This window comes from Zea mays, chromosome 3, assembly GCF_902167145.1.
Source record: "Zea mays cultivar B73 chromosome 3, Zm-B73-REFERENCE-NAM-5.0, whole genome shotgun sequence".
NCBI classification, from domain to species: Eukaryota; Viridiplantae; Streptophyta; class Magnoliopsida; order Poales; family Poaceae; genus Zea; species Zea mays.
This window is the reverse complement of record NC_050098.1, coordinates 138184961-138195837: the sequence shown is the minus strand read 5'-3', so window position 1 is coordinate 138195837 and position 10877 is coordinate 138184961. Positions and strand designations below refer to the sequence as shown.

The 10877-nt window shown below is 39.0% G+C and overlaps 1 protein-coding gene across 1 annotated transcript; it reads left to right on the top strand.

Moving 5' to 3' along the window:
* The first annotated feature begins 6630 nt into the window (after positions 1 to 6630).
* On the top strand, positions 6631 to 10156 carry LOC100174972 (dhurrinase-like B-glucosidase). Its single transcript, NM_001134283.1, has 12 exons — positions 6631 to 6897; positions 7102 to 7171; positions 7347 to 7405; positions 7679 to 7754; positions 7911 to 7988; positions 8094 to 8181; positions 8361 to 8616; positions 8739 to 9075; positions 9172 to 9206; positions 9503 to 9605; positions 9690 to 9804; positions 9937 to 10156. Exons 1-12 carry the CDS (start codon positions 6631 to 6633, stop codon positions 10154 to 10156), a joined length of 1704 nt encoding a protein of 567 aa, NP_001127755.1.
* The last annotated feature ends 721 nt before the right edge of the window (positions 10157 to 10877 follow it).

Below are 10877 nucleotides of genomic sequence, written 5' to 3'. Positions count from 1 at the left end.
GCAGACCGTAGACACTACTAGACTAGACGAGACCTCTCAACAGTCTACAGTATGATGAACCCGTACGTGAACAGAGGTGTTGCATGGTCCGGCGCCGGATTATAACGCGAGAGTACCGATCGAGGCTTCCGTTTTCCCTCTTTCCCAGCCTGGCCGGCCCTGTACTGCCGACCGGTTTATATGCACGTATAAAACAACGTACAGGTACAGAAAGTCAAGCCGGACCTTGGTAGTTATTAGCTGTAGTGTAGCATAGCGGGCGCAATATACGATAAGCACGCCGAAATGGGAAGCAATATATACCATCATTGTATCCGGACGAAACGTTGTTCGGTTTCTCCTGTTGTTATCTCTAGCTATGTGAACGAATGAATCACATGACCAAAACCCACTTCTGACTTCTTCCGCTACCTGTAAAATGCTGACGATTAATTCAGTACCATATTTTCATCTAGCACTATAACGGAAATACTTCCTCGGTTATTTAGTAATTAACATGTCAGTTATGAAAAAACCAAAGAAAAACAAAACCTGGGAAGTATTTCCGTTATAGCACTATAACCGAGGAAGTATTTCCGTTATAGTGCTAGATGTACAAAATGAAATTAATTAAAGGAATCTTCTGAGACCACCTAGTGGCTAGAGCAGCTTTTCTTTTCAGAGATCCCTATACCAGTAAGGACGTTAACTTGTGATACAAGGAAGGGTATGGATCCCCTGGCTTGCGACGTGTAGTGTAGTAGGACAAATTGTAGGATTCTTTCTATGGATCGGTAGCTTCGCTTTACAGCCTTTTCCTTCCAAAAAGAAGAAATGATCTGCGTGGTCCATCACAACCAGACATTCTTTCTGGCAAAAAGAAAAAACAAAAAATAATGGATAAAAAGCAAAAGACAGACTAAAGAGAATATCCTTGCATCATCTTTAGCTTGCCCTCCGATCCGTATGGTTAGTAGGTTCTATCAAATTATACTTTTCCATGTTGAGGGTGCTCAAATATCCCCACGAACGCTAGTCTCTTCCGAGTTGTTTAGTCATTATCATTTTTCCATGTAATTAAAAGAGTAAAGTATACTAGGAGTTCACGAACTTGACACATTGTGTCACTTAGCGTCCGGACTTAGAAAAACGTAAAAACGGGTACTCAAACTTTATCGACTCATAGGAAGTGAGTACTCCCCTCTGCTCTGAAATGTTAGGTACCTAATTAATTTTAGAAATTACTACATGGTACAACAAATGACTTATATAATCCTTTCCGATTACTATATTTAGGCTGGGATAGACACAAATGGTAGCTATGTTGTCTTTTAGAGTGTTTGTTTATATATAGTTGTTTTGGTAAAAAAAATCGAACTCTCAATTTCTAACTCCCTCCGTTCCAAAATACAAGTCATTTCAAGATTCTTGAAGAGTCAAAGTTTTTTCAAGTTTGACAAAATTTATACAATAAAGTAATAACGTTTACTATATCAAAAGTATACCATTAGATTCTCCATTAAATATATTTTCATACTATATCTATTTTATGTCATAAATCTTTGTAATTCTCGCTATAATTTTGGTTAAACTTTAAAAACTTTGACTCTCTAAGGGAGTATATTTCGTAATCGAGGAAGTATTTCCGTTGTAGTGCTAGATGCACAAATGAAATTAATTAAAGGAATCTTCTGGACCACCTATTGGCTAGAGCAGCTTTTCTCTTTTCAGAGATCCCTATACCGGTAAGGACGTTAACTTGTGATACAAGGAAGGGTATGGATCCCCTGGCTTGCGACGTGTAGTGTAGTAGGACAAATTGTAGGATTCTTTCTATGGATCGGTAGCTTCGCTTTACAGCCTTTTCCTTCCAAAAAGAAGAAATGATCTGCGTGGTCCATCACAACCAGACATTCTTTCTGGCAAAAAGAAAAAACAAAAAATAATGGATAAAAAGCAAAAGACAGACTAAAGAGAATATCCTTGCATCATCTTTAGCTTGCCCTCCGATCCGTATGGTTAGTAGGTTCTATCAAATTATACTTTTCCATGTTGAGGGTGCTCAAGTATCCCCACGAACGCTAGTCTCTTCCGAGTTGTTTAGTCATTATCATTTTTCCATGTAATTAAAAGAGTAAAGTATACTAGGAGTTCACGAACTTGACACATTGTGTCACTTAGCGTCCGGACTTAGAAAAACGTAAAAACGGGTACTCAAACTTTATCGACACATAGGAAGTGAGTACTCCCCTCTGCTCTGAAATGTTAGGTACCTAATTAATTTTAGAAATTACTACATGGTACAACAAATGACTTATATAATCCTTTCCGATTACTATATTTAGGCTGGGATAGACACAAATGGTAGCTATGTTGTCTTTTAGAGTGTTTGTTTATATATAGTTGTTTTGGTAAAAAAAATCGAACTCTCAATTTCTAACTCCCTCCGTTCCAAAATACAAGTCATTCCAAGATTCTTGAAGAGTCAAAGTTTTTTCAAGTTTGACAAAATTTATACAATAAAGTAATAACGTTTACTATATCAAATGTATACCATTAGATTCTCCATTAAATATATTTTCATACTATATCTATTTTATGTCATAAATCTTTGTAATTCTCGCTATAATTTTGGTTAAACTTTAAAAACTTTGACTCTCTAAGGGAGTATATTTCGTAATCGAGGAAGTATTTCCGTTGTAGTGCTAGATGCACAAATGAAATTAATTAAAGGAATCTTCTGGACCACCTATTGGCTAGAGTAGCTTTTCTCTTTTCAGAGATCCCTATACCGGTAAGGACGTTAACTTGTGATACAAGGAAGGGTATGGATCCCCTGGCTTGCGACGTGTAGTGTAGTAGGACAAATTGTAGGATTCTTTCTATGGATCGGTAGCTTCGCTTTACAGCCTTTTCCTTCCAAAAAGAAGAAATGATCTGCGTGGTCCATCACAACCAGACATTCTTTCTGGCAAAAAGAAAAAACAAAAAATAATGGATAAAAAGCAAAAGGCAGACTAAAGAGAATATCCTTGCATCATCTTTAGCTTGCCCTCCGATCCGTATGGTTAGTAGGCTCTATCAAATTATACTTTTCCATGTTGAGGGTGCTCAATATCCCCACGAACGCTAGTCTCTTCCGAGTTGTTTGGTCATTATCATTTTTCATGTAATTAAAGAGTAAAATACACTAACGGTTCACGAACTTGACACGTTGTGTCACTTAGCCTCCAAAACTTAGAAAAACGTAAAAACAGGTCATCGAACTTTATCGACCCATGCAAAATCATCCAAAACCGTGTTTATAGAAATGGATGCCGACGTGGCATGTCACGATGGAGCAATTTGGGTCCCTAACTTGACATTTGTGTCACTTGGATCTCTAAACTTGAATGTTGTGTCACTTGAGTCCCTGAACTTTCATTAGTGTGCTCTAACGTGGCACGACACGTGAACATCCGGTTTATATGTTACAAAGGTACATCTTTATCTTGTATACCTTAGCATCATTTAGTAGTGACAATCTTCCAACATCCTATCTATCTATAGACTAAATCCTGTTTATCTCAACATAAAAACATATTAATCCACCTAAGTTGTCACCCATTCACTAAAATAAAGCTAGGACGTTTCAATTTGCCCCTTCTTGGTATTGATGATAATTCTACAAACAAATGGAAACTAAGAATAATCCAAGATACCACTTCACACTGGTGTAAATTGTTAACTTGGTTTGGATTTTTTTATCGCCTATCTAACTTTTAAGCTTTGTCATTATGATATGAATACGCACCATAAAACTTGATTTAGTAGTGATAATTTCCCCTACATGTGTGCTTGAATGATTTAGATCCAAGCTTACACATGTTGGTCACTTGTTTTTAATTGGTGTATAGAACCAAAAACAAGGCGACACAATGTTAAAACGTAGAGACCTTCGCCCTTGAATTGTTATCTCTTCGGGATAACGATTTAATGACGAAGGCAAGGTATAATCGAATGGAATACACGAAGTATGATGAAGATATGAGAACTCATCACCTGTGCTTTAGCATTTTATTTCTCTTCTCATACAAGTTTACAATCATACCTTCGGTTTCTTGATGCAAGATAGCACGAAAGTGTTTCGAAGGTTGAGCTATAAGAAGCTGTAGCATCTGGCTAAATGTACTTTATGCGAGATATTGATCATCTATTTATAGGGGAGATGAACCGACCTAATACAGGATTATAATTGTGCCCTTCACTGTTTACAAATGCCATTAGGACAGTAATGTAGTTTCTTCAGCTTCGGCTGCGCGAGTTCAAGCCTTCGTTGCCTTCTCCTTTGGCTCGCGCCCAAAACCTCTGTTGTCGCCGAAGCTATCAGCTTTGGCTAACATTCTTCCACTCACACGTATGTGCGAAGCTTCTCTGCACGCCTTCCTGTCCGAAGGTTTGCTTCGTTCATTAGTAGAGATATTCCTAAAACATACTAGCTTGTGCCAAAGTAAAAGGTTAAACAGGTGATCTTCGGCTTAGAAGGCCCCAACAACACAAATGCATGCGCATGAGTATGAAATTTGTCGGAAGATTGTTAATGATGCTAAGGTATACAAGATAAAGATGTACATTTGTAATGATGACATGTCATGCGACTCATGCCACGTCAGAGCATACTAATGAAAGTTCGAGGATTCAACAACATTCATGTACAGGGATCCAAGTGACACAACATACCAAGTTGGAGACCCCAAGTGGCCCCGACGTGGCATTACCACGTCGGCATCTGGTTTTACAAACCCAACTTTGGATAGTTTTGCATGGGCCGACAAAGTTCAAGGACCCATTTTCTTGGTTTTCTGTGTTCGGAGACTAAGTGACACATTGTGCCAAATTTGTGGTGTGCTAGTGTACTTTTTAAAATACAAGTATTGCCAATGCACATGCATTAATGCTTATAATTAAAACCTAACAACTGAAATTTGTTTGTATAACCAACCTACATATAATTTTTTATTCAAATAAAACATAAAACTTAGAAAATAAGAAAAATGCAAATAGATTCGGAAATTTCTCCAAGTCTGGATGACGACTGATAGTGCAATGTTGGCAACCTTTTTTCCTCCAAATTTTAAAGTAACCAACTAATGTGACAAATAAAAAGTGATAGGTGCTGTTATATTGGTACGCAAGTACCTTCGTGACATAGAAAAAATGGATCAGGATGTACCCAATAGGCTGCATATGAAGAAGGTTAGGTGCACCGAGTAGGCTACATATGAGACTGTGTCCAACAGTTTACCCATACGAACACATAAAACAATGTTCTGCACAGTTTTGAACTATATATTCTACTATTCATAAAGTGAAGTTTGAATATAGAAATAAGAATATGTAAGCTGCTGGAGATAGTGGTCCAAACTAGGTCCAAAAGGGTAAGGGTGCACCCAGCACACTACACAAAGAGAACTAATAAACACCAAGAGAACTAAATCGAATAAATACCTATTTACTTGATGGACAATATATAGTGTTGGGTATCTATTAAAATTCTGAAAAAAATAATAGAGCAACACAATTAGATTGAAAATAATTTTCTTGCTGAAGAAGTGAAGATGTTGGAGGAAAGGTCCAACAACTTTTCACAAGCATGTGAAATAAAATTGTCGACAAAGAATTCAATATGATCTAACTGATTACAACTCTAAAGCCAATCACAAAGTAAATACAAGTATGCCGGTCAGAAAGTAAATACAAGTAATAAGTTTGAGACAATTAATCAACACACGGGATACCATATTTTTTACTGTGATCTAGGTGACTTGCCAGTCACACCTAATCCACATCGAGGTGGATTTATAAAAGCACTTAACCACTCCTCTATTAAGACACCATTTGATCTTTGAACGGGATGATCAATGAACCACTCGAACCTCGATTTCACTAAAGTTGTTTTTCATCACTCTGGTGTGGCAAGCACAAAGCCTCTCATAATTAGTGGGATGATATCATTCCTCGTGTTAGTACTAACTAACTATAAATTTTTTGATGCTGATGGATCAACCCATTATATTCCACAAACAAAATAAAAAAGGGAGGAGCGAGAAGATGATGAGCTAACTTATTTCTCAAACCAAACAACCTATATATGTGGATGTATATATGTGATGCTAGAAGTGCGATGCTCTCAATCGTTGTCTTTTTTAGACCAAGATTATTATACACTAGCTAGTTAATACTCCTAAATTATATAAATGCATGTCAGCTAATCAGACCATGCTCAAGCACAACTGTGGTTTTAATTCGTATCAGCTTCTATAATATTTTGTTTTTTATAAATTGCAGCTGCAGCAGTATAAACAGCTGGTTTTACTTATCTAAACGGTGTATCATGTTTCCCTTTTTTCTGAAGAGTTGAGTATATGTGACAGTCTACGCTGAGACCTGAGAGATTGGGACGCATCACATATAATAATGAGCCAGCAGCTAGCATTTTGAATATTGTGATCCGATCCACCCGCCACCACCAGACCCGACCCGACCCGACCCTTTAACACGACCGGTGGTCTATAAATAGCTGCATGAACCTACCCGAACGAAGAGCAAGACTCAATACACAAGCAGAGCTCAAACAATTCTTGCTTCCCGCTAGCTAGCTCGCAAGAAATAATGGCTCCACTTCTTCTTGCTTCTCGCACAGCCTGTCATCCTGGCCTTACAAGCAGCCGCCATGATAATGGCCGGCACGGCCTTTCTTCTTCACCGGGAAGTAGTAGTAAGCGAAGCCGTAGCCTTAGCTTCATACCACGAGCTGAAAAGACGACGACAGGCGGTGAGGGTCATGTTGTGAGCGAAAAGCTGAGCCCCTGGCAAATCCCCAGGAGGGAGTGGTTCCCCCCTAGCTTTATCTTTGGTGCCGCCACTTCAGCATACCAAGTAGGCCAGAGTTTATATATATTAGCACAAATGTGTTTAATTATTATATATGTCTTTCTTCCAGGAAAATAGTGCTAACTGTTTAGTAGTAATTACAGTGAGAACTAGCTAGCATGGTAATACAAAATTTGATGCCAGAATGCATGTCAATTAATGGTTTATTTGGCTTGCACGAAATATATACATTATATGTCGTATGCATAGATTGAAGGCGCTTGGAACGAAGGTGGCAAGGGGCCAAGCACTTGGGACGATTTCTGCCACAAATATCCGGGTACACAAGCAACATGCATGCATGCAGCTATATATATGTTTATATATATTATGTACCAAGAATGAGATTTGTTCTTTAGTTTTCGGTATAAATCAAAGGAACCAGCATATATATATATATGATGCATGTCCTTTCCTGCTGCTGCTTCCTTTTTTTTTCATCTGAATATGAATAGAGTGGATAGCGGACGGGAGCACTGGGGATGTTGGAGCGAACTCCTACTACCTGTATAGAGTAAGTACCGAGCGATCGAGGTGCCATTAGCAACAAAGCTATATTCCCAAAATGGATCCATAGGGGGAAAAACTTGTTACACAATGCATATATATCCGGACATTATATTCAGACTCACCATGGTTTTTAACAACTGTTTTTTTTTTTCAAGCAAAAAAATGGAACCAGATGATGGATTTTTTTGCAAGCAAAATCAGTTGTGAAAAATGCACGCGTGTGCAGTTGTGACTAAACGTAGCCATAATTATGTCACCATATATTTCCTACTGACAGGAGGATGTCAGATTGCTGAAGGAGATGGGTATGGACGCCTACAGGTTCTCTATCGCTTGGTCCAGAATACTGCCAAGTAAGTAGTCCATCGAGAAACAACCCAACAACGTACATGTTTTGTCTACCAGCAGTGAGATATATGCATACACACATATGCTGGTTCTACATGCAGCTGTTAGATTGTTTGTGTGCCAACAATTATTTCACCATTATATATGCTTACGGCTTTCAGAGGGGACGCTCGAGGGAGGCATTAACCATAAAGGCATCGAGTACTACAAAAGGCTCATCAACTTGTTGAAAGAGAACGGTACGTTTTATACCAGAACCCATCCATATTTCTGTTCAATTAGCTGCTTATTAATGCTCAAATTGAAGTTTTCACAAAAGCTCTTATTTATTCGTTACCACCCAGGCATAGAACCATATGTGACACTTTTCCACTGGGACACACCTCAAGCGCTGGTGGACAGCTACGGTGGCTTCTTAGATGACAGGATTGTGTAAGTATATATATGCAGTTCAAATACTAATATATATATACTCGTTCGTATCATACATAATTGCTTCGTGTCATCGTGTGGGTGTCGTCTGCAGACAAAAAGTGTCAATTAATTAACTAGCGAAGAAAAATAACTATTTATCAATCGTTGACAATCTAGATTTTTTTTCACCTTTCCAGAAAAGATTACACGGACTTTGCCAAGGTGTGCTTTGTGCACTTCGGCGACACCGTGAAGAACTGGTTCACCTTCAACGAGCCACAGACGTTCTCCTCTTTTTCCTACGGGACCGGGATCTTTGCACCGGGGCGGTGCTCCCCGGGACAAAAATGCGCTAACCCAACCGGGAACTCACTCACCGAGCCATACATTGTTGCCCACAACCTCCTCCGAGCTCACGCTGAGACTGTCCATGAGTACAACAAGCATTACAGAGTACGTACATTCAAAGGCACACCACCACCTTATGGTAAATTGATGCATGTATTAATTAGTACTATATGCACACACTCATATATATGTTGATGCTTGCATGGATCAATATAAATGTGCCTCAGGGTAACAAGGACGCACAGATAGGGATTGCGTTCGACGTGATGGGCCGTGTGCCATATGACAATATGTTTCTCGACGACCAGGCCCAAGAAAGGTCCATCGATTATAACCTAGGATGGTTCATGGAGCCGGTCGTTCGCGGCGACTACCCTTTCTCCATGAGATCATTGATCAAGGATCGGCTACCCTACTTTACCGACGACGAGAAAGAGAAGCTAGTGGGTTCGTATGACATAATGGGGATAAACTACTACACCTCGAGGTTTTCCAAGCACATCGACATCTCGCCAAAGTACTCGCCAGTGCTCAACACCGACGACGCCTATGCCGCCCAAGAGAGTAAGAAACAATAGTTGATGGTCATTTTTATGCACATATATATGGCGTTCTCATACTAATCATATGGTGCTTCTTTTTATTCTTGTGTTCCACCAGCGAAAGGACCAGACGGGAATACTATTGGTCCATCTGTACGTATCGTCCTAACTACTACCGCTATGGTTTTTTTTTCATTACAATGGATTTTATATGATGAAGTTAAAGAGGCAATGCGGAAATAAAAATATAATCATTGTCCAAAAATATCATCATATAGGTTGCTCACATGGTAGAAATGTTACACGTACTACAAATAAAAAGGGAACTTGCTTCGATAGACACGCAAAAAAAACGTTTCGTGTTGAAAACAAAGCGGAACAAGCAAGTCTATAATTTCTTTTGGTGATAATTTTTATTTTATTTGGTAATTACTTCTATATATATGCAGATGGGGAATCCGTGGATTTACATGTACCCTAACGGCCTAAAGGATATCCTTATGTTCATGAAGAACAAATACGGAAACCCACCGGTCTACATCACTGAGAATGGTACGTGGTTGTTTAATTTGTGACACATGATACGAGTCGGACCTATCGCAAATTCAAATTTTTTTGTTTAATTTGTTTATGCAGGAATCGGGGATGTTGACACCAAAGATAAACCTCTACCCATAAAAGACGCGTTGAATGACCACGTGAGGCTAGATTACCTCCAGCGCCACATTTCAGTTCTCAAAGACGCAATAGAGTACGTATCAATCCATGCGTGGCATACATGTTACTAGAACACCTATAACTCTATTTTTTATAGTACATTATTAATGGTTTGCGTATATACATTTATTAATTACCTGCATTCGTGATTAATTAATCGTTGCAGCTTGGGAGCGGACGTGCGTGGCCACTTCACCTGGTCTCTGCTGGACAACTTCGAGTGGTCGGCCGGTTACACGGAGCGGTACGGCATCGTCTACGTGGACCGTGGCAACGGCTGCAAGCGCCGCATGAAGCGCTCAGCCAAATGGTTGAAGAAATTCAACCGAGCCGCGCATACGAAGAAGAAAGATATGACGGGCATTATTCCGCCGTCAGCTTATTAGAACAGTGCAGCTAGCTAGCTGCCATATGCATATGTTTTAAGATACAGATATGGTGTGTGTGTGGTAAGTATGGTGCATGTATGTTGTTTGTAAAATAAATTAACCCACATGATGTTGTGGAAAGTAAAATTAAAATACTCAATGGATCGGAGACATATAGCTATTTGTCTTGCTATTGTTGTTGCTGCTGGTGCTGTGCTTTGTTGTTATGTATGCAAATATATGGAGTGAGTATGGTGTTGATTTAATTTCACTGTCTATAATGCTCAACTGAGGATCAATGAAAAAAAGCCTGAATCATCCATTAAAATGTTATGATGACCTAATAAATGGAGTGTGTGTATATAGGCAGTCCACCATAGAGACTAGCCCACTTTAAACAGAGCTAGGCCTAAGTGAAACAACATCTGGAATAAAAGGCTCAGAGTTGTACATGTCCTTATCGCCTAGCTATATAGCCGCATTAATTCATAATAATTTCTTGCACGCCACCCCTTCGATCTAAAACGACCATCTCTTCTTCAATGCATGGTGTGTAGGCAGTAGTATGGTGGTGACGACTGCCGTATTCCCATGCATGCATCACCGACATCGCGAGCGTCGTCAATGCATGCCTTTTTTCATGTTTGGTTATTATTATTGTTATTATTATTATTATTGTTATTATTATTAGTAGTAGTATTATTACTAATACTAATAATGTTGTTGTTATTATTAATAT